The sequence below is a fragment of the Artibeus jamaicensis genome, unplaced genomic scaffold, assembly GCF_021234435.1.
Source record: "Artibeus jamaicensis isolate MK-2021 breed Jamaican fruit bat unplaced genomic scaffold, CSHL_Jam_final contig_519, whole genome shotgun sequence".
Lineage (NCBI taxonomy): Eukaryota > Metazoa > Chordata > Mammalia > Chiroptera > Phyllostomidae > Artibeus > Artibeus jamaicensis.
In genome coordinates this window covers 52,282,844-52,306,639 of record NW_026521871.1, presented here as the reverse complement: position 1 = coordinate 52,306,639, position 23,796 = coordinate 52,282,844, and the positions used below count along the sequence as shown (strand labels likewise).

At 51.4% G+C, this 23,796-nt stretch overlaps 1 protein-coding gene and 1 non-coding gene across 4 annotated transcripts in view; one reads left to right on the top strand and one right to left on the bottom strand.

The window, feature by feature from the left end:
- The window catches only part of LARS2 (leucyl-tRNA synthetase 2, mitochondrial), a 111,217-nt gene that overhangs the window by 51,141 nt on the left and 36,280 nt on the right, over positions 1–23,796 (bottom strand). For 2 of the 3 annotated variants that reach the window (XM_053669320.1, XM_053669322.1), the window contains exons 6-7: positions 19,549–19,638; positions 14,302–14,445 (exon numbers count right to left, since the gene is read on the bottom strand). In XM_053669320.1, the coding sequence (XP_053525295.1) occupies positions 14,302–14,445; positions 19,549–19,638 (234 nt within the window). The remainder of the gene's footprint in view (positions 1–14,301; positions 14,446–19,548; positions 19,639–23,796) is intronic. The other variant, XM_053669321.1, reaches the window with a different exon arrangement.
- On the top strand, positions 11,353–11,481 carry LOC119051558 (small nucleolar RNA SNORA69). The gene has a single exon (XR_005082948.2). It is a non-coding gene; the product is annotated as a small nucleolar RNA SNORA69 (small nucleolar RNA).

The following is a 23,796-nucleotide window of genomic DNA, read 5'->3' as shown; positions in this document are numbered from 1 at the left end:
CACACTGCTGACAGGGGCAGGTGGCCTCGTCCTCCCGGGGCACGGGCAGCGGGCGCCTGGCCCTTCAGTGGGCCCCTTGGTGGCCTTTTAGCTTCACTGGCTTCCCTGCCCTTCCCTCTCAGGGGTCTCAAAGGGCCTCAAGCCCTTGACAGTAGGTGTGCAGTCTCACTTTAAGAGAAAATTACAAAAGCCTCCTCCGCCACCCCTCAAAATAGACAATCTCAGATTTATTTGGGGGTGTTTAAAAATCATAGTGGTGGCTTTAAGGCAGTGTTAGATCTTGATTCACCAAAAAAAAGCTAAGTTATATTCCATTATGTAGTGTATATGTATTTAGTTGGACGTGAATTCTTTGGAAACTAACTGACCACATATATAAAGGGTACATACTCACACTCAGCTAACTCGGATATTTACTTGATTGAAAAAAGCACAGTACAATATACAGATGATGTATTATAAAACTGTACATTTGAAACCTATGTAATTTCATTAACCAATGTCACCTCAATATATTTAATTAAAAAAAATTTTTAAGCCTGTTCTAACTCTTTCAGATAAACGGTTTCTCTGGGTCATCCCTTCCGGATGGACACACACTGAACAGGAACCCGCAGAGCCATCTGACAGTTTAGGAACCTCCCCCAACCAGGCGGGCGCCCTCAGGAGCACGCCTGCGCCTTTCTTCCCCATTTCTTTCACCGGTGTGTTTTTCTCTCCCTCAGTTCTAAGGGTCCCCCCAAGACGTGCAACCGGGGGAGCAGTGGGCAGCAGCAGCAGCTTGTCTCGGGCTCACCCCTGGAACCTGTCCCCAAGGCCCCCTTTTCTCTGAGCTGAAGCTGCCCCGCCCGGGCTCTCCTGTTGCTTCTTCCATCCTAAACCCTTCCTTGTTTCACTGTCCCAGCTTTGACAAATGTACTCTCAAAAATATAAATTAAAACAAAGAAAAAATGTTCAAAACCATGAGAAACACAAAGGAGTTTCTGTTCCTGTCAGCACAGACCTGAACAGGTGAGCAATCACTCCGGCATCACTTTACTGCTGAGGACATGGGTCCCCAGGGGGTGAGCCATCTGCTCGCTGGCACTGGGCTACCCGGAGCCACGCCCAGCACTGGGGCCTTGTACTTCACCACTCGGCCCTCACTGGGCACTGCCTCTGCCTCTTCTCCCCACAGCACAGTGAACAGCTAGTGTCGCGGCCGCCCGGCACCCGGGTCCCTCCTCCCTGGGAGGGAACGGCCAGGGGAGTGGGCAGCAGTGCCCCACCACCAACGGTGGAAGCTTGAAGGGGGCTGCTGTCCCCACCCCACTTTCCTTCCCCATCGAAGCTAAACTGTGCGGCTGACCGAGGCTCAGTAAGTCCCAAGGTACCGTGGGGTGAGCCAGAAGCACAGGCCACCTGGGTTAAATGCCGCGGCAGCGGTGAGAGGCAGCAATGGCTTAGCCAGGCCACTCCTGAGACCAGACCCGAGCGGCACGTGCCCCGCTGTCCCGGCTCCTGCCCGAGCCCAGTTCCCATCCAGCTGGGGGCAACCCGACTGATCCTCTTCCCGTCAATTCCTTCTGCCTTAAGGGAAGCAGAGTAAGGCTAGGTGGCTTGCAAACAAGTTTCCTAACCACTACCCATGAATTCAAGAAGTCAGCACCCTGGTGCGCGTCTGTGTTAGCTGAAACTATGCTGTCTTGATGCCACTGTAACAAGTGTAAAATCATAACTATACCAATTACATAGTAACATAATAATAATAGTCTGTAAATAAGTCGTTAATATTCTAATAAAACTGTGCATTCTAGAAAGCCTTTCAATTTACGGAGCAGTTTCGGGCACAGACGTGTACGTGGTGCGTTACAAACTGTGAGTGGCCCATGGCTTTCCCCCTCCAGTGATCCACGAACAGCATTTAACTCCCCGGCAAACCCACGTGCGTCTCTCCACCAGGGAAAACCCGTGTCACACGACGGAAGAGCAGCTCCATCTCCGATCCATCCTCTGCGGCCACAGAGATGTGGCGGAGGCAGGGTCCCACGCTGACAGCACCTCAGCCCCACCCCGTTCCCCAAGCCGAAGTCCACGAGCCCTCTAAATGAGATTTTCTCTTGACTGCATGTTAAGGCTGGATTATTTCTTGAGGAGGTGCTTTGCTGAAAATATTCAGATTCAGTGAGGACAAAAGATTCAAAGAGCGTGAAGTGCGAATATTTTGACATGCTAATTACAAAGGGGGGGAACCCTCCTGCTTAATACCTTACCAAATTCATGAACATTCTTAAACACCAAAAGCAATTACAAAATAAACCAAATGAAATCGACCTTTTGAGAACAACCCAGCAAGCCCTTTCTTGTTCCAGCTGAAAAATGGACGTCATTCCGGGCTGACGTCTGACGGATGCCTGGAGCAGCAGCAGCAGCAGCAGCAGCAGCAGCTGCAGCTCTGGAGGGGCCCTGGCTCGTCCCAGGGCTGGGCCCCCTCCACCGGAGCAAGAGCGCGGGAGTGTTTCCAGCCCACCATAGTTCAGTCTAGAGCGCCGTTTTTTGTTTGTTTGTTTTAGGTTTTTGTTGAGATTGCAGCCCTCCTTTTTCTTTTCTTTTTTTTTTTTTTGGTGTTGCAATTACAGTGATAGTACCTGGTGTGCACGTCATTTCACGTCCTTACATTAGACAAACAATGGGCAGTGCCGCCCTTCCCCATCCTCGCCAACCTTCATTTACGGAAGCCTCACTGGTTCGCAGAATGCAGAAACCTGGGCAGTGGTGGGTTTCGACACTCTTTTTTTGAAGGGCTATAAAACCCCTTTTCAAATAAAATCTGAGGGAACCCGATGTGTAAGAGCTGGAAGCTGAGCAACTCTGGGAGACGCCCTGCTCTCTCCCTTTCTAGCAACTCCAAGTCTCAGAAACAACTCGGAAACTTCCAATTTCTTCAATTCCCCTCATTTAATAAATGAAATAAATGCCTCACTCAACCAAGTCAACGGCAGCCCCAATATCATGCATCATCTTGACCTTCTGACGGTTCCGGGACCACTGTGATCGGTTTCCTGGTCCCAGTTTCCTGGCTGAAGGGAAAGGAGGGTACTGGGTAGAGGGGGGCAAAAAGGAAAAAACTGGGACAATGGTAATCCCATAATTAATAAAATATGCTTCTAAAAAATGATACATTTGAGAAGACTCTGGTTGAAAAATTAGGCAAACTGAGAAGTCCAGACCTTTTAGAACAAGTGGATTCATTAGCTACCGAGGGGGCAGCTGCAGGGGCAGTGCCCGGGGAGCCGGACAGGGACGAGACAGGATGGAAGAGACGAGAGTTAGTAAGATTTAATCACAATGGTCACCCTCTAAAAAGCTTAACACTTAGCCTACTCCGAATCACTGTGATTTGATTAGCAATTATTTCTGAATTATAATTTGTATATTTTTCTTTAAAACTTTTTCTTGTTGCCAGCGTTTCTTTATTCTTCTTTACAAAATCATTTCAGGGCAATCGTTCCAAAGACAGTGTACACCTGAGTTCAAATAAAGGAAAACTGAATCTGAAGACAGTAAAATGTTGAAAAATCTAGATGTCCCTTCTGAAATACTGCAGACAAATCGACCTTCTGTCTCATCCTGGTCTCATTCTCCTGCATGGAGTTACGCACGAGGATTTATTTACACATTAAAAATCTTATCTGGCAGGGTGTGCACCTCCCTCCGATGGCCCTACACCCATCTCTCTTCTGAAACGTGTTGTGTATGTCTAGCAAATCCATAGGCTGCGGCGCCTCAGTGCAAACCACTGATTTACACACACAGCTGTGCTGTCCAAGAGGGCCGGTACCGGTGCCGGTGCTGTGAACCCAGACGGGAAACAATCACCTGTGAGCCAGGCATCCTGCTAACGAGGTGTGACCAGTCAACCAGGCTCGGACTCCTGGAACTGTGGGGACGGGGACGGTGGGGACGGTGGGGACGAGAGGAGCAGCACCAGCCCCCACACAGGGCAGCTGGGCATCTCGGAGTTCCCCCCCCCACCGCCCCGCACCTGCTCTTCAACTGCTTCCCAATCACCAGGAAGAAGGAAGTTCTTTCTGGGTGCGACCATCACAGTGGCCCCATGGGCTCTTGCTGAGGGAAAGGACATGGTGCAGGGGGCCCGGAAAGGGCAGCGGCAGCTCACCTCCTCTCCATGCATCGTGTGCAGACGATGGCCATGCTCTCAGTTTTCCCCTCCTTTCCAAACCCAGGGACCCACCTTTCAGCAGCAAAACTGTGCTAATCCCACACACTTCCAAGCAATGGTGAGCACCCTCCCAATGATGCAGATGACGGAGGCCAAGCTCTCCGAACGACGACAGAGCCTCCTGTCTAATGAGTCAGCCTCCGACTCCCAGAGGCTGCCCGCATCATCTCCCCGCCCCTGGGGCCACGGGGCAGAAGACAGGCTGGGGCTGCACCCGACGGGGGCGGGAGGGAGAAGTGAAATGGCCACAGCATGGACACCATACTCGGCCCAACGAGGGGCACCAGCGGCCTTTGCCTGAAAAGGCAGCTTTGTTCCGGGAAGGAACAGAATGGACATGGCAGCGCCAGGGGACGTTCTGTTCAATTACCTCCAGGCTGGAAGCCTGCCTATAAATTTAAAACTTGCAAGAGTATAAAAGCATCCCTTTCCAAGACTCTGAGGTCGGAAGGTGCATTCATAAATGTCAACATAACCCTGCTATTAGGCTGTGTGGTTTTATGATTATCAAAATGACAAAAATCATCATGGAAAATGTGGAAAAGACAATTACGCAAATCAAGCTAAGCACGCAGGGAGGCCACTGTTAATGTTTTGCTCTTTATCTTCTATCCTCCTTATTCTCATCTTCCACTGATTCCAAGACGAACGTTCTCCCCACAAACCCTGAAACTGGGACATCTTACAGTCAGTGGTATCTTTGATTGACAGCATGTTTCTTTCTCAATGGGGTGTAACATTTAAAACCAGTGGTGTGTTAGGCCCTGGCCAGGTAGCTCAGTTGGCTAGAGCACCATCCCTATACGCCATGGTTCCAGGTTTGATCCCAGGTCAGGGCGCGTACAACCAACCAATGAATGCATAAATAAGTACAACAAAGCGCTGCCTCTGTCTCTTTCTCTTTAAAAAAAAAGTCAATAAAAAACTTTTTAAAAAAGGAAAACAATGGTGTATTAGACATGATCAAATATAGTAGGACTGTGTGTACTTATGAATACATTTTTACATCGTTAAGATCATGCTGTCAATATCTTCTTTTTACTAGTGTCTGCATTGTATCAGGGTTCAGAACTTATTACAGCCTAGAAAGGATCAAATCTCTATTATAAGGTAAACTGAGACTTAGAATTACCTACCCGGAATAGTAAGCAAAATACGCAGAGCAATGGGAAGATACTGTGGAAAACTGGCCCTTCCTCTTAGATGAGACATTTTGAAAACGAAACACCATGGCAGGAAGATGTATGTATCTGCTAATGACCCTTAGTTTCCTGAACAGCAGCCCAGCCACGGACTGGCTCTGGCTCTGGCCGAGACCCCCAGGCGGCTGGGCTCCGAAGCCCCAAGGTAAGAGCAGGGCGATCGAGCAGGGAATAAAGATGCCCAACATGACCCAGCTCCAGTCCTGAACGGCCGGCAAGCCCATCCCCTGAGGGATGAACTAGAAGACCTCTATCGGGGCACTCCCTGGTGCCCAGCCATCTGTGCCCTCTCCCCGTCCCGATCACGCTCCCTTGCTTGCTAATGCGCCGCCCTCCTCCAACACAGAGACGGTCTGCCTTCTGCATGAGATTCTCGGAAGTGCTTGGTTGCTTGGGAACCGGCACAGGAGAGCAGGTGGAAAGAACGCACGTCTGGGACTGGCGGGACTCCGGCTGGGCCTGGCCTTCCTGGGCTTGGGGGTCCCAGTCACACAATGAAGGGTGGGCCAGGTTAGTCATTTGTTAAGGACCCCTCAAGCTGGCAACTGGCTCCCCCACCTTGTCTCAGGCAGCAGGAAGTGGACAGGATGAGTACTGCTTAAAATAAAGCAACAACTAATTTTTTTAAATATGTAAATCAAACCATGCTGTATGCCTTAAACTTACACAGTGATAGGGGGAGGGGAATTAGGACAACTGTAATAGCTTAATCAATAAAATACAGTTAAAATATATATAGGTAAATCAAGCCATCATGCTGTATGGCTTAAAATAAAGCAACACCTTGTCCCTTCACTTTGTTTTTAGACAGCAGATTGACTTTGTAACTTCAAGCAGAAATAAAGGCAGGGATTTAAATGCCTGAGGGACCCTGGGCTAATCGTGGGGAGTCCTGCTCACATTGCCCCAAGTTTCTTCTAGCTTTAAAATTCCAATGAGCCCCTAAGCTAGAGGTTCACTGGGGACACTCACCAGCGCCCCATAGCACACTCAGAGACCCCACCTCCCCCAACAAGGTGCTAACACCTGTTCTGCCCGTGAGGCCCAGGCACACAGACCACGAGGACCGCACGCAGATGTGAGCAGGCTCTGGTGCGTGTGGTCTGCAGGCAGGCAGGAGGCCCTGCATTTAGGGAGAAGAAATCCAATCGTCAGAGTCACCTAGCAGCCCCAGAGGTTTCTATACCCCAGAGCTGGGCCCAGCCCTGAACCAGTTCTGGGGAACTATTCCAGGCAGAAGCTCCCTCTGGGGCCTGCTCAGGGGGAACGTCTGCTGGCTGGAGCTGGGGCTGGGGCTGTGGACACCAGGCCCCTGAGCACTACGGGTAGCCTCCAGCAGGCGTGGGAAGTGCTGGGAACCATCGCCTCAAGTCGACTACTTTTCTTTAGCCTCTGCCCCCTCTCACTCCTGTCCACTCCCACCCACACAACTTGAGGGGTGGGCACAGCTTCCCCTGAGCCCCTTGGACCACCCTGAGGAGGGCTGAGAGGTCAGGAGCAGATGGAAGGTGCAGAACTGAGTTCAGCCCTAGGCTAAGCAGAGGAAAGATCCTGGAGAGGCAGGTTCAGAAAGGAATACGGTAGGTAAGATATTATGTAAGAAGGGGCAGAACATGAGGATTCATTAGCTTGTGCGACAGGGAGTCAAAACCAGATCAATGAGCTTCGTGGGGCCGGCAGCAGCCTGCTGTTTCTAGAAGAAGAGGCGGGGACTCCAGCAGGAAGCTCACTCGGAGGGTGGGTCTGAGTTCGGGTCTGAGAGTGCCAGCCGGGCCCAGAGCTACGCAGGCAGGAGCCCTCTACCGCTCAGTAGTTGTCAAGTATTTCTACAAGTGGGAGGCATAAGGCCACCCCCAGCCCAGAGGGACCACAAGGGGACCAGGTGGAGATGAGGGCAGTAATAGATTTAGAGCCACAGGGCTTTTAAGAGGAAACCCTGGCGGGAGATTAAGTCGAGCATGACCTCCACGAAATCTGGCCCTGGTGAGAGTCCTCACCACTGTTTATGCCAACAGCCCTGCAGACAAGCCGACAACTTGCTAGTAAACCGTTCACACTCGCTCGGGTCTCAGAAACTCTGCCTCCTCAGCCAGCACCTCACTTGCCTGCACACACATGCAGGCCCCCGCTGCGCACACAGAAGGAGGCACGGGACCAAGGGGCTTCCTTGGAGACAGGAGGCAGGGTGGGGTGCAGTCGCCCCCTCACTGACCAATCCCTCTGCAAAGCTTTCTGGGCAGCGCAGGGGTGACTTGGTTGCTGTTACAGGGAGGCCTTTCCTGGCACTACCTGAGAGCCAGCCTGCCACGTCCACTGCCGCGTCCACTGTTGGATCCCTCTCTCTGTGACAAGGTCCTGAGAGGGGGTGTAAGACTTCAAGGAAGCAGTTTCCAACCTGGTGGACGTGGCATGGAAGGCCCTGCAATACCTATTGTGATTGTGCTTGCTTTGGGGATCATGACCCTTTTCTGCTTTAATCATTATGAATACCCTGGCAGTGATTCAGATAGTGTGCCTGGACCTTTCCCGGCTCAATGAACAGAATAATGATATCATACTAGAAACGTCAGGGAATATAGGTACAAAGAAACAACCAGAACAATCTGAGAATTCAAGCTTAATCAATAACAGATCATTGGAAAAACACCCAAGATAAGATAGAATACTCTAGGAAATCAGGAGATGATCTCACTGCTTTCTTAGAGGGAATCAAAGTACAAAACATGTCTATAAAAGAACTCCTAGAGAAACTTAAAAGAAGTACCCTTGAAAGCCCCCTGCAACATAGGAATAGCCCCTCCTTTACCTGGAATAAGAATATATATCAACTAGACAGGCAAAGTAATAACAAAGGCTAGTTAGTTATTATAAACTAAACAGTTACTAGGGAGTCAGAATTTATGGTACACAGAAAAACATTTTAGGCAAAAAAAAAAAGGTAGATAGCTAAATTAGACATCACAAGGGCCTTATAATAAATTTCCTATTTTCTCCACTCAATCTAGCGTATCCTTTTGCCCTATGACAAATTCTGAGAAACTTTAACATACAATAGGATACTTCTAATTGTCTGATTAATGGCTCTCCTAGTTAAAATAATCTTTAACTAAATCTATGGGAACTTTCGTACTTTTACTGATTACCTTTGTATTGATTTTTTCTGCTTAAATGATCATGTTATACTGCAAATGTTAATCACTACCTAAAATGAAATTATAAAAACCTGCTTGTACTTGCAATAAACGCAACAGAGCTTCACTGTCCTTTGAGGTGTGTTGTCGTCTGTTACCCAGCGCCGACGCCTACCCTCACCTGTGGGACCCCTTGACCCGCTGCGGCTGGACCGCGGCACCAGCCTCAGTTCTGGGGCCAAGGGAGGGTCCGAGACAGCCAGGGCCAGTTTCCAGGACACAGCCAGGTGCTGGCGTGAACTACTCCGGGCCCCCGGACTGGAAGAAGGCTGCCCAGGGGCCCGGTTCCAGGGTGCAGGGGACTCTCAGGGCCCCGGGGCGCGTCCTGGAGGCTGGCCCAGGGCACCGCTGTTTCTCCACGGCTCCTGCCACCCCAGCCTCCTCTCTGCCTCCCCAAAGAGCCGTCATGAACCCCACTTCCCTTCTTCCACCATCTCTCCAGCCCCGCATGTTCACTCCTTGCAGGCCCACACCAGAATAATGCGTCCTCGTGAAGGCACCTCTACTCCACCTGCAAGGTCACAGGTAAAATCAGGGGGGAAGGCACCAGTGCCGGGGGCGCTGGGAAGAGGGGATATTACTTCCCATCCCCCCGACTTCATGGTTGGCCATCTGCTTCTTGCCAGCAGATTTCTACTTGGAAATACGTGTGAAGCATGGAGTCTCCGCCCATCCGGAGGGAAAGAGATCGCTCCCTGTCTTCCACCTCGTCCTCGGTGATACCTCCTGACCCCTGGGCAGACCTGGGGCTCCTCCCAGTCACCTCCCATGCACTCTCCTGCAGTGTGACGGTGATCCCACTGGGCTGTGAACGCCCACAAATGCCACCGTCTCCCACATTAGCCTCCAAGCTCCATGAAAGTAGGGACCGCAGCTCTTCTCCTCTGTGTTCTTAGCGCCTAGCCCAGTGATCTGTCCAGGTGCTTGGTGACATGGGGGACAGAGCGAGCAAATTCAGACTACCTGAGGAGCATACTGCGACTGCCCGTTAACAGCTCAAGCGCCCAGATTTGAATTCCAGTGCTGTCACCTCTTTCCAGTGTGCGCCTCAGTTTCCTCATCCGTAAAATGGGGAGAACAGGGGCACCTGCCCTCAAAGGGCTAATGTGAGGGGTGAGAGGGAAGGCCTGAGCGCTGATCAGATCCGGGGAAGCAGGAAGGAAGTGAAAGTGACCACGGGCTTCGCCCGGGGATTCCTGAGAACCTGGTGATGATAACCACCAGCGTGGATCTGACTGAAGCCCTCAGGGTGTAAGTTACGTCTATCTCGACACCAAGAGGGGCCCAGGAACAGCGCCCCAGCAGCTGGGGTCCTGTGAGGACTCAGCCTCTGGAGGCTACGGGAGGGTCTGTTAGAGGAGTTCAAATGGGCAGCTGTCTCCGTCTCGCCTCCCCACTGCCACCCTGCTGTCAGGACTGGGTGCTGGCTCCATCGGACTTTCGCTGCATGTAATCCTCCCACCCCCTCCTCCCCTCCCAGGGCCGCCCACGGGGTTCCGCCCACACACCTCTGCCAAGACTAATTCACCTTCCTCACATACTGCTCTGCAAGCCTCCTTGTTCACAGAGCGCGTGGCTGGAAGCACTTTAATGCTGCACAGAGCAAACAAGCCTAGAAACGCTGGGGGGCGGGGGAGGGGAGGGAAAAAATCAAAGACATCACAGAATAGCCTTAATAAAGGGAATTTTATCTTTCAGGCCTCCCTATGATTTTCACACCAGGCATCGTCTTTATGATTTGGAAGTGACGTGAATGAAAGAAGGCTTCTCCACAGCCCTGCTCCCAAGGAGACCACCAGCTGAACCTCACAGATGCAAGTATAAAGGTCCAAAGACAACTGTGGGAGGCACAGCTCGCCGGTCATCCCAGCACCCATGCCCCTTCCTCTTCCCCAAGCCAGCTTTTCAACTTAAAATCCCGAGCCTGCCTTCCTGGTCTTCCTCGAGGCTGGGAATGACGCATGACACAACACTGGACTTCTGCTGGGGGCTGCCAAGAAAGTTCTCGCTTTCCAGATAAAAGACACAGTCGCCCTGCTCCTGCTGCTTTTTTCTGTCGTGAACGGAACTGTGATGTCTGGAGCTGCAGCAGCCACTTTTGCAACTACAAGGCAGGAAGGACAGGCTGAGACAACCACTGAAATGCCAACTTAGAGCCTTATCCCAGTCCAGTCCAGCAACTGCCACTTCTTGTGTGGGAAACTTCTCACTTGTTGAACTTGGGTTTTCAGTTACTTGTAGCTGAAAGCATTGCTGACTGATTCAATATCTCACCCTTACATATGTATAGCCTATAATTATAGATATTATAATCTTCTTTGAGGCTTCAGACCCATTTTCCCCAGTGCCTATTATCTGCACATCTCCACCCGAATGCCTCGTGGCCACTGCAAACTGAAGGGTCGGGACCACGTCTGCCCAGCACGCCCTCTCCCAGGAAGCTGCTGCGTCATCCACTTGGTGTCCAAGCCAGGGTCTTTCTTGCTGACATCGTCCCCTACACACGCTCATCTAGTGGATCACCACGTGCTACAGGTTTCACTGCGTATTTTTCTAACCTCCGTGTTTCCCTGCATCGCTCCCTCCGGAGTCTAAGTTACATGTGCCTGAAACACTGCACAGACTCCACACGGGGCTCTCGGACCCACACTCGCCCCACCCACAGGGATTCACAAAAACACCTCTCTGACCAGGCCACCCCTCCCTCAGGGTCCCGTCACGGTGCCCCACGCCCACCCCGATAGAGTGCAAATTCCTTCATTTTGTGGAAGTACTGCCATTATCCTGCTGAAAGAAAATCTTGCATTGATCATTTCTGATTTTGCCTTCAGGAGGGTAAAATCATGACGGACTGACATGGGCAATTCTGAGATGGTCTTATCTCTGCAAATCACTTTGGGTGTTGAAGTGACTGTGAATGTTAACGTATTATAAAAAGTATACAGGAACTTCTATATGTATGTGTGACCCATTATGTAGAAATGACTTTTTGATGTAGTTCAGAAAATAGGGGGATTCAAGACATACATGTCTCTGCCTGGGTCTGCCCTGCATCTGCTGAATCAAAGGTGGGTGAGTGTACACTTGGGGAAGGGAGAGCTTCCCCACTGCTCCCACGCCAACTAAGAACCAGTGTGTTTTCCTACCGTGGAATCATTTTTTTTCAAAAGTGCAAATTCCTTAAGAACTCAAAGGCTCTGCCTGACCCGGCCCCTCCCCAGTGCCCCAGCTTCCCCAGCCCTGCCATGTGTCTCCTCCCTCGGCCCTCGGTTTCCACGACACTGACGTTCTTTCGGCTTCTCAAAGTTGTCATGTAGATTTCTGCTTTAGGGCCACCGCGCATGATGGCTCCTTACTGGGGGGGGGGGTGCTCTAGCTTCATGGCCCACTTCACCCTGGCTCATCTCTCTGCCTCCCCAACAGTGGATGTCCTGTTTCAGACGTTATATAATTTTCAGTTCTGGATTTCCAGTGTGTTTCGCTTTAATAGTTTCCATTTCTCTTCAGAGACTCCCCATCTGTTCACTCATTATGACCATCTATTCCTTTACCTTCCAGATTGTTGATATAATAAGTGGCTCTGGCTTCATTTCCGAATTCCAGCTCCGAGTCATCTTAGGACCTGTTTCCACTGGGCTGCCTTTCTTGTTCTTCTTGACTAAGGGTCACAATGTCCCGATTCTCGGCAAGTCCCATGACGTTTTATTATAGGCTGATCACCACAGATGAGACCAACCTTGCAGGGAGTCTGAATGATCCTGTGTCCCTTTAAAGGTGTTGAATTTGGTTCTGAAAGTCCTTTGTGAAGCTATCAGGGTTAATTTTACTTATTAAGGGGAGTCTATTCTGATGCTGTCCTCAGTCCTAGGGTGCATCTGTGTGTCTAATACATGGCTCCGGGGGTGTCGCCTGCACACTCTTGGCTGAACCACAGCCCTGAGGTCTGAGCGCAGCTCGGCCCCAGTATCTCTGGCCTACTCTCCGCCCAGCCCGTGGCAATCAGTCCCCAGTCAACCCCCTGGAGTCTTGCTTTGTGCAGCCCTCAGCCAAGAACCTGCAGTGAGCACAGATTCCTGCACACACACCCCCCCCCCTCTTCCTCTGGTTTTCAGGGCAAACCAAGGGCTGACCTCCAAAGACCGATTTTTCAATAAATCTGCACAGGAGTTCAGCAAGAACCAAGCAAGTCACCATGGTAACTAGCATTTCTGATGAACAGCTGAAAACTCACGGCTGACAATTTAAAGAATAATGTCCCTTGGTTAGGCTATTACATTTACAACCTGAGGCAGAGGTCACCACAGAAGAGCCGATTAGGTAGGTGGCTTTCCTGTGATGAGCCCGAGGTGACCCGGAGCCCGTCCCTGTGACCGACCCCGACCGTGGGCAGGCAGGGGCTCCTGCTGCCTCGGATGTTCCAAAGGGCGACGCCCTCCGCTTTGTTCTTCTCGCCTGGTCTCTCAGTCTCACCAGAAATTTCAAAGGCGCAGGCACCGTGCTAACAAGTTCTAATGAGTGGTTTTCCAAACCCATGTGCTATTCTCAGCTCCATGCTGAATAGGGTTATAATGGGAAAATAGCCTCATTTAAGAGGTGCCTTTTGAGTGAGAAACTTGGGGGTCGTATATCCATTGGCACTGGTATTGTGAGCTGGCGTATTGCCGTTCCAACCCAGCAAAGTTTTGTGGCGATCAGAGGTTATTTATAACTCTGTGCTTCCTTTGCATACAAGTGCAGTACTAGATCTGACCCGAAGTCCATTTTGGTCCAGCGCCCTAACTCCGACAGTGTGGCCCACAGTTACTGCGGGAGGGCACAGATATCCCTTTCAGTGACCACGACAAGGAATAACCACCACGGCGGGTTGCCAGCAGCCTTCGGGATGCTTTTACCTTCCCAGACCCTATTTGTGCCCAGTTTGAGGCCCGTGAACACACAGATTGTAAGATGGTTGTGAGAAGGGTCCCAATTCGATCATCTCTCTCTGGAGTTTCGAGGAGCGATCCCTCCATTCCAGACCCTGAAAGTCGGAGCTCGAAGGACGCCTCGCACAGAGCAGCTCTGGCACCCAGAGCAGGCTCACTGCCCAGGCGCCTGCTGATTTTAGGCGAGCCCCTCTTTGGATGGCTGGCTTGGCCTTGGATCTCTGAACACACAGAGCCAGAAAGCACCCTAACGACCTCTGGTCCCACCCTGTCCCTTTACTGATGAGGAAACTGAGGCCCAGGGACTCACCCCATCAGACGCTGTTACTCAGTGACCCGAGAGAGTTAACGTCCATAGCCTTCACTGGGGCGTTCCCTCCCAGAGACCGGCCCTCCTTCGCTCCTTTTGGGTGGTCTGCTCTGGGCTTTCTGCAATGCCGTTCTGTCTTGCTGACGGTCTTTAACTAGAGCCACACGGATGAAGAAATTTACCTCCACTCTAGCCTTACTGCTCACTGATTGTGGATAAAGCCGTCTGGTTTGTGGCCTCCAGGGCAGCGCGGTGACTGAATGTGAATGATGACGGGCTACCCTGAGCTGAGTGACCCTGAGGTCCGTGTGCTTCCTGTCTGTGCACCCAGGGCTCCAAGAGCCCTTCCTGGAGCCCCACCCCCAGCCTGAGGCTCTCCAGTGCCCGGGGGACCTTGGTGTGGCTGCCAACATGCACGGCACTAGTGGGGAACTGCTGGGCCCACACTCACCTTTGCGTAAGCTGTCGTCTTAATGAACCACTGTCGGAGGTACTTCTGTTCGACCTTTGCTCCAGAACGCCACGAACAGCCGTGTTCGTCCACCTGCTCATTGGCGAGCACCGTGTGGTCCACCGGGTCCCAGTTAACCAAGGCCTGTTGCCATTTGTGAAACAAAAGGGTGCAATCCGGTGAGTGTGCGGAAGCATCGCGTCAAGGCTCCCACCTGGGAGAGGCCTGCAGATGCAACATCCCTGCTCTGAGCCTGAGGGCCTCTCCTTGCAGCGTCGCCTGCCGAGGAGACCAATGGCGGCCGTGCAGGAGCACGGGGACCTGCCTCCGTGCCTTCGTCTCGTCAGAGCGCGGCCGCTCGGGACGGAAGCCTGCCAGCACGCGTCTGACTCAGGTTTGGTACGTTTTTGCACGGAAGGATGAACTTGGAGGGCTGGGAACTTTAGTACACAGAGGAGGAGAAGAAACAATGGTACCCAGAACTGTGCAGAAGTCAGTTGAGGGGAAACAAATATATCTATTTTAACATAAATAGCTAACCATTACTGAGTGACCCTCACGTGCTCGAGGCTGGGCTCAGCGCCTTCCTAAGGCTGCACTTCCGATCCTCACAACCACCTTTTAAGGGAAGAACACTGCTGTCCCCATGTGGGAAAGCAGGAAACTGAGGACCAGAGAGATCGAGTAACCTAAGGTCACACAGTCAGTGAGGGCCGGAGATGGAGTCAGAACTCAGGGCTCTGGGAACTGTAAAAGCTGTTTGCCATTTTTAAAAACTTCTATTTAAATTAATGTGTAACACACAGAGTATGAGAATAAATCTCAAGCGTGCAGCAGGATGAACTTTTACCACCGCTCATACCAAGATACAGAACGTGCCCACCACCCCAGAAATGTCTGCTGTGCGTTCTCCCGGTCAATCCCTGTCCCCAAAAGGCAACAATGCTTTGGGGTCCACGGGAATTGTTTTGTTGGGCCGAGAGAACCTGTAACGGGAACCACTGTGAGTGTCTCTTCATAGAGCTCTATCTCATGTCTATCCTCCCACAGAATAAAGACCTCTGCCGTCGACACTCATTCCTTTACTGCGTTTGGTTAGAGCTCAGTACAAAGAAGGAAGCAAGCACAGACCTGTTTGGGCGCTAAAATATCCTGGCTTGGTACACATTGTTTTTAAATTTTAATTTTAATAAGCAAATCTAATTAAGGGATTGTGCTAAATGCCATCTCTCCCCCACCCCGCACCCTCCCGCAATCCTCTTTGCACCCTCGTCTGCACCCCCAACCCTGACCTGCACGCCCCGGCCTCTGCCCGGGTTCAGCAGACAGCAGCACCGGCTTCCTCCCAGCTGGGCAAGGCTGCACCACCCCTGCCGGCAGGTCCCTCTTTGCCACAGCTCCCGTGCTCCCAGTTCCGGGAACTGCTCCCCAGCAGCACCCCCTCACCTGGGGTGGCACACCCCTCTTTCTGTCGCCCGCCACAGGTGCCTGACCGTCCCTGCAGGCGTCCAGAAACTCTGCACAGAAACGAGCCCTGTATCGCATGGCTCCTCTCCACGGTGCCCTCTCTTTTCTGCCGGGACCCTTAGTGATCCGGAGAATAGAAAAATCACGGGAACAGTCGGGGTAGAGGACAGGCTGATGCATCCGTGCACCGTGACCATTACGACGGAAAAGTAAAGTATCCACTGAAAAGTTTACGCCCGTGAGGCCTGGAGTTGGGGCAGGAAAGACGTGCAGGGAATAATTTTCTCCCTCAATCTAAGGCCCCGCGCAGCCTTGAATCCATAAATAAATAGAGATCAAATAGGAACAAAAGTACCTTAGATGTAAAAACTTCAGGCTAATAAACCAAGGGCGATCTCCTCATTTATTATTATTGCTCATCTTAGGGGGTGGGAGGGATACCGCTTTGGTGTTGTGCGAAGTTCTTTCAAGAGGCAGCCCTCCCTCCACCCCTCCCCGTCCTGAAAAGAAAACACCCACACAGAACTAAAGCCGAGTAAAACACAAAAGGGCGGAGAAAAGCTCCACAGGCCTCCACCTGTGCCTCCGGCCCCCTTCCAGGCCCCCTTCCAGGCCCCCTTCCAGGCCCCCTTCCAGGCCCCTTCGAGCCTCAGGATAAGGGAGAAGCAAACACTCAATACTGCAGAGTGCAAAAATAAACAAGACTTCATTTTCTTATCAACATTTCCCAGACGGCCTGGCCTCTCTCCGGCTCCGGGTTACAAACAGCAATCAGGAGGATGTGTTCCTAAGAGGGTTACACGTTATAATACATCTCTGGTGTTGAATGAAAGAGAAATAAAAGCAAGACACAACAGCATTTTTTTCCCCCAATGAACATCTTTGGGGAAAAGGAAAAACACCAAAGCAAACAGCATCTCAGATCAAAGATGCATCAGCTGTGAGAACCCGCTCTCCCTTCTTCCCACGTCAAGGATCCATCTCCAGCGCAGACGAGCGGGGCCCAGGTTCAGTGTTTCTGCAGGGGGTTTGCCCAGGGGTGGCCAAGGTGCAGGGGTCCCCAGGGCCCGCGGAGGGAGCACAGCACATGCAGCACCCTGAAGCCCTGAAGCTGCTCCCCGAGCCCTTTCCCAGTCTCCTCTCTTGTATAACGGTCTCTACCACGCAGCTGCCCTCAGAGCCAGGCCTTCTCTTCACCACAGTCCTGGATTTCATGTGTGAACGGATGCTCTGATGGACCACTGATTTCCAAGCAAGCACAGCCTTGCTACATGGATCACAGTTTCTGGACAACCTCACTGCCTGCAGTCGCATCCCCAGCTGCCGTGGTGAGCTCCATCGCCGCCTGAAGCCAGCCCCAGGCTCCTCTGCGGCTAACCAGCCCTACTGCTGAGATACGGCCTCACGGGTAAGACTCTGAAATCAGCCTTCGATCAACACTGAAGCCATTAAAACCCCTGCAGACACACTAAGCTCCAGCCCGCTCAGTCCACCGCCCACCCCACAAAAGTTATCTGGCAACATCGCAGAGCGAGCCACGCGCCAAGTAAGAGAATGTCCCCGCTGATCGGGGCGAAACATCAGGAGCGACCTTTTCTGTCTGAGTGACGTAGGGGAGGCTTTTAGAAAGCATTTTGGAAATGCAGAGCATAACACCATCGGCTCTCAGAGGCACAGGCGAGGACAGGCTGCACGGCCGGTGCTGGCGGCAGTGCCGTCCCCACTCCGGGCTCAGCAGCGCTGCTCCCCAGGACACAGCAGCGGTGGCGCCCCTGCCCCCGGGGCCTCCTGTGCCACACCTCACCCTTTCTCACCTCATCTTCCTCTTCCCACGGGCTCTCTTTCCCTTTGCCTCCCTGGCCTCACCCTGCACACAGGACGCCAGTCCCTTCTAGATCACATCCTCCATCGCATGCTTTTGTCTCCTGGCCAGTGCCTCGCTCCCAGGCCTCTGGCTCCTCTCCAGCATTCTCCTTGCTTCTTCGTCCTCAAGCTCTGCTCTGCTACCACCGAACACCGTTTCTGAGTACACTGTCAGGCAGCTTCAGGTTACAGATGGCTGGTAACATTTGTGGTTTAGGGGGTTGATTTTCTCAAAGTCTATTAGCTTTTTTTCTTGGCAAAAGCATGCTTAATTAAGGAACACCACATAGATCTTATTAAAGGATCTAATTCTCAAAATCAACATTACTCTGTTCCATCCAGAACAGGCCTCAACTGGATGAAGTCCAAGGGAAGGTGGGGCGCTCTCAAGGCTGCCACCACCAGCTTCCGCAGCCTCCAGGGGCAGAGTGGGAGAGGCCGCTGTGCCCGGCGTGCCCTACCGTGTGCCCCCTGGGGACAAGGCCGCACTGCAAACCTAGCTGTCATTCTTTTCAAATTTTTATTTATTTTTAGAGAGAGTGGAAGGGAGGGAGAAAGAGAGGGAGAGAAACATGGATGTGAGAAAGATACATTGATCAGTTGCCTCTCACACGCCCCCAGCTGGGGACCCGGCCCACAACCCGGCATGTGCCCTGCCTGGGAATCAAACTGGTGACCTCTCGGTGTGCAGGCCAGCACACAATCCACTGAGCTACACCGGCCGGGGGCAGCTATACTATTTTTATGTTGTCAAGGTTTAAAACACTTTTCTTTTATTCTGAAATTCAAGTTGAGCCTTCTGCATTTGTCTCTGCATTGAATCTAAAACGCTGCAAACTTAAAACATAATCATTACGTAGGAGCCGTTCACTGTAAGACCAGGCACCGTATGTGAGCCAGAGAGGAGGAAACGTAATTCCACGTCGCTAAATCTCTCCAGTCGAAGGAAATGTCTCTTCTACTTGTTACTTGTGCATTTTCTAGACCAGGGTTGTCTAGAATGTGCTGTGGTGAAGGCCATGCTCTAGATCTGTGATGTCCAGTATTAGCTACCAGCACAGGAGTGAGGACCTCAACCCTCCATATTCATTCACCTTAATTACTTTAAACTTAAATGTGGCCCTGACCAATATGGCTCAGTGGGTTAAGTGTTGCCCCGCACACTGGAAGATCCCAGGTTCAATTCCCAGTCAAGGCACATGTCTGGGTTAGGGGCGTGTGAGAGGCAGCAAATTGATGTTTCTCTTGCACATGGATGTTTCCCCCACCTTTTCCCTCCCTTCACCTCTCCCTTAAAATTAATATAATCTTTAAAACAAAAATCAACACCACATGCATTAGTGGCTAGAGTTAACAGTGCAGTTCTAGGCCACCCTACGACCCCGCCCCCTGCGGCTGCCTGAGTCCTGCCTGCGGTCAGTGAGCTCCTGCCACACGAGCACCTCGGGGTCTTGGGGGGCCGCTACGTGCAGGCCCTGGGGCAGCCGTTCTTTCAGCATCACCTCTGTCTTCCCGCGCCCCTGCAGGGATGAAGTCACCACCCCACTCAGCAGACACAGTGCAGCAACTCCTGGAGGCGGCATGGGGGGTGCGGGGGAGTGTGTGGGTGGGAGCTGAGCGAGCGCCCGGGAGGCCTGCATCCCTCCTTCGCCTCCTGCTGGGTCCCAGAGCAGGCACCAGACACTGTGACTGGCACTTGAGGGTGAAGGGCCACGCCCTGTCCTGGGGGCGCCACACTGAGCCAGGCGGTAGCTGCTGCCTGGGTCTGCGGTAACTGCTGTCATGAACTTGAGGCAGTGTTCATTTTCACAGCTGCTGTGCAAACGGGGCTGATCCATTTCTTATCTAACAACGATGTGTTCTAAGAAGAGGGAGGAAATTGACAAACTTTTTAAAGCATGGCTGACCTGAACTTACCTCCTTCTGATAGGCCAGTCCAGCGTCATAGAGTTTGATGAAGAGATACTGGGTCCATTTGTAGTAATCTGGTAAACACGTAGTAATTTCCTGCCAAAGAGGGGGACAGAGTCATTTGTTGGCCACTGTAAACATGTCCCTCCACGCAACGCACACATCGGCCTTGCAATCCATTTCTGAAACTCGATCACACTGTTGACCACCCTATGCTATCTTCCCCCTGCTTGTAAAGCAGGGAAAGAGAGGCATCGCGGAAACGCCCCCGTCCTAGAAGCTGCTGAGTGACGAGAGAAGCAACCTGAAGTCCTCCGCACACCACCTCCCTGCAGCCATGCAGTTCACAGGCGGCCTGCAACGCACTGCACGGCGTGAGTGCCGCCACTTCCTCTCGGCACAAACATATGGGGGGGGGGGCGCGAACCTGATTCATGACGGTCCCCCATTCTGAAGGCGATCACAAATGTCAAGCGGAAGATCCGCCTGCTTCCCCGGGACCCTCATCTGAAACCAGACCTGGGTCTCCAGGCAGAACATGCCTGGGAGCCCCTGCAGACTCGTGACACCCTACTCATGTCGTTCGTGGTCCAGGACGCTGCCTGCTTAGGGAAACCCACTGAAAACGTGATCAGGTGTCAAACTTTGCCGGTGAGAAATCACGGGGCGCAGATTCCCAAGCCTAAATGGAGGCTTCCCCAAATTTACCTTCTGTCCTGAAAACACAGTGGCTATAGAATCTTTAAAAACAGGTTATTGATTAACCAACCTCTAAGGTTTATTTTTATTTATTTATTTTCTCTATATTTTTACCGTTAGTTTTTACTGCACTTTCCCATAGCCATTCTTTCGCCTCCGCCCACCCCTGCAATCGCACCCTCTAGTCCGTCTCCGTAAGTTCTTCCTTTTTTCTTTTTTGCTCAACCCCTCTACTCCCCAGAGCAGTCAGACTGCTCTCTAATTTTTAAAAACGATTTTTCTCTTTTTTATTGTTGTTCAAGTACAGTTGTCTCCACTTTCCTCCCACCACTCCCCCAAACAAATTTTTTTCAGTCCTCACCTGAGGACATTTTTTCATTGGTTTTAGAGAAAGAAGAAGGTATGGGGCGGGGGGGGGGAGAAGCATCAACGTGAGAGAGAAACACTGATTGGTTGCCTCCTGTACGCGCCCCAGCTGGAGACCACAGCACGTGCCCTGACAAGGGATCGAACCCGCAGCCTTTCAGTCCATGGGATGCTGCTCCAACTGAGCCACACCGGCCAGGGCCCAAGCTGTAAGGTTTAGTCGATCAAGTCCTGTAATCGCAGAGACCTCCACACTCATGCTGCTTCTTTTTCCGTTCTCTTCTTCACAAAACAGCTAATGGAGGCATGGATGTAGGCCCAGGTACACCCCGAATGATCCCACTTGTTAAGGACTACTGGAAGAAGTCCCACTCCTACGACAAGAGCAGACCACGCAGCCTTTCTTCAGGTGACTAAGGGAGGAGGGCAGGTCTGGCGGGAGCAGAGCCAGGGGGCTGGTTCTCTAGTGTAAGACTCTTACCCATTATGTCCTTAGACGGGCTGACTAACGAAAATAGCAGAGTAGTAACTCCTAGAAAACAAAGAACTCCGACCACCAGCTCCACAGCGCCGCCCCCCCCCCCGCCCCACAAGGCCCAGAGTGAACGAGCAGCCTGTCTAGCAGCCTTGGCCACACTGTGGCTGTCCCCTGAGTGGCCCCACGCAGTGCTGGGGCCGGGAAGCTGTGCCAAGTGCGTGCGAGACGCCCGGTCCGCGGGAGCTTTGTGCACAAAGCACGCTGCCAGCTCAAGAATCGGACCGACTCCCTAGAACTCCCAAATCCATCCCCTTCCCTTGATCTTTCCCTCACCAGCCAGCCCTCCGCCGAGGGCAGACACACAACTCATTTCCCTCAGACTCCAGACAAGCAACTGAAGAGCTTGCATTTCTGAAGAAAGCTGGGGCAGGGGTGATATCTGCTGTTTCATTTTGTTTCTCGCCGCCTGCCCAGGTCCTGGCACAGAGAGGCACCTGAAATTACTGTTGAGTGAAGAATAAACTAAACAGACGCAGGAACTCTCAAATGTTGCATCCAACTGGTGTCCCTCATGTAGGTTTCATAAACTAAACTAATTTCATAAACTAAACCGGGAGCATCGTAAGTCCCCGAGATGAGCCAGGATAGGGGACAGGAGACTTGGGTAACAATGTTCCCAGACCTTGTTACTATGGATATGTTTGCTTTTTGAAAGTCTTATTCATTAAAAGTTTAATAAAATGTATCAAGCGAATATGAAAAAAAAAGGGCAGTTGTTAAATTTAGGAGATGACAGTTCTGTTTTCTCTACTTTTCTGTATATTTAAGTTTTTCATAATAACATATCAAAATACTTCTAATAAATATATATGTAAAATACATGTATATATTATAGGCAGGTATGTGTTTTCTCAGCCCTGAATCTGCTTCCATAGATTGAGAGTAAAAATAACAGAGCACTAGAGTAGCACTATTATCTTCACCTAGGTTTATGGTTTTGAAAATCACTTTCACCTAGAATAGAAGAAAGAAGATAAATCCAGGCAGGGGGAGAAGAGAGATGGCTAGCCAGCCAAGCATGAGCCTACTTGCAGGCCGCCGAGAAGGCAGGGCGCCGAGAAGGCAGGGCGTCGAGAAGGCAGGGCGCCGAGAAGGCAGGGCGCCCTCCCTGGGAGCACCCTCTCTGGGGTGTGCTGAGTGCGGGCGACTGCAGCCCCCTTCTCCCACCCGCCTTCACACTTGGGTCTGACCTGTGCTATTACATGGGGTTTCTGCGTGTCATTTGAAGAAAAGTTACACCAGCTGCTGCCAGCTTGAAAGCCAGTGCTCCAGGACCATCACTGTGCCCCTGACTGTGGAGGAGAGACTGACCCGTGACGTGACTGCGGCTGGACCCGAGAGCTAGACCCGGGCCACAAGGCGAGAGGGCGACCTGCAACCCCTTACAGGCTGTCTGACCCAAATGGAGGCTCATTCTGCCCTGAGTCGGCACCCCTCCCCCGCCTCCTGTGAAGGGCCGGTTCCTGCAACAGGCTTTTGTCCCGACCTGAAGGAGCACCTGCTAGCGTTCACGCAGGGGTACCTGTGCCTCTCGCCCCTTTGCCCCGTGTAATCCTTTGGGCCTGTCAAGCAGCACAAGGACCCATGTATTTCCTCGTGCGGCCACCCAAGACATGTCCTGTATGTGGGTTCCCCTTGATAAACTCTGCCGCGGTCCAGCCGCAGCGGGTCAAGGGGTCCCACAGGTGAGGGTAGGCGTCGGCGCTGGGTAACAGACGACAACACGCCTCAAAGGACAGTGAAGCTCTGTTCTGTTTATTGCAAGTACAAGCAGGTTTTCATATTTTCATTTTAGGTAGTGACTAACATTTGCAGGTGCATAGCATGATCAGTTAAGCAGAAAAAATCAATACAAAGGTAACCAGGAAAAGTATGAAAGTTCTCATAGATTCAGTTATAATAAACGAAGATTATTTTGACCAGGAGAGGCATTAATCAGGCAACTAGAAGTATCTTATTGTATATTAAAGTTTCTCAGAATTTGTCATAGGGCAAAAGGATACGCTAGATTGAGTAGAGAAAATAGGAAATTTATTATAAGGCCCTTGTGATGTCTAACTTAGCTATCTACCTTTTTTTTTTGCTTAAAATGTTTTTTCTGTGTACCATAAATTCTGACTCCCTAGTAACTGTTTAGTTTGTAATAACTAACTAGCCTTTGTTATTACTTTGCCTGTCTAGTTGATATATATTCCTATTCAAGGTAAAGGAGGGGCTATTCCTATGTTGCAGGGGGCTTTCAAGGGTACTTCTTTTAAGTTTCTCTAGGAGTTCTTTTATAGACATGTTTTGTACTTTGATTCCCTCTAAGAAAGCAGTGAGATCATCTCCTGATTTCCTAGAGTATTCTATCTTATCTTGGGTGTTTTTCCAATGATCTGTTATTGATTAAGCTTGAATTCTCAGATTGTTCTGGTTGTTTCTTTGTACCTATATTCCCTGACGTTTCTAGTATGATATCATTATTCTGTTCATTGAGCCGGGAAAGGTCCAGGCACACTATCTGAATCACTGCCAGGGTATTCATAATGATTAAAGCAGAAAAGGGTCATGATCCCCAAAGCAAGCACAATCACAATAGGTATTGCAGGGCCTTCCATGCCACGTCCACCAGGTTGGAAACTGCTTCCTTGAAGTCTTACACCCCCTCT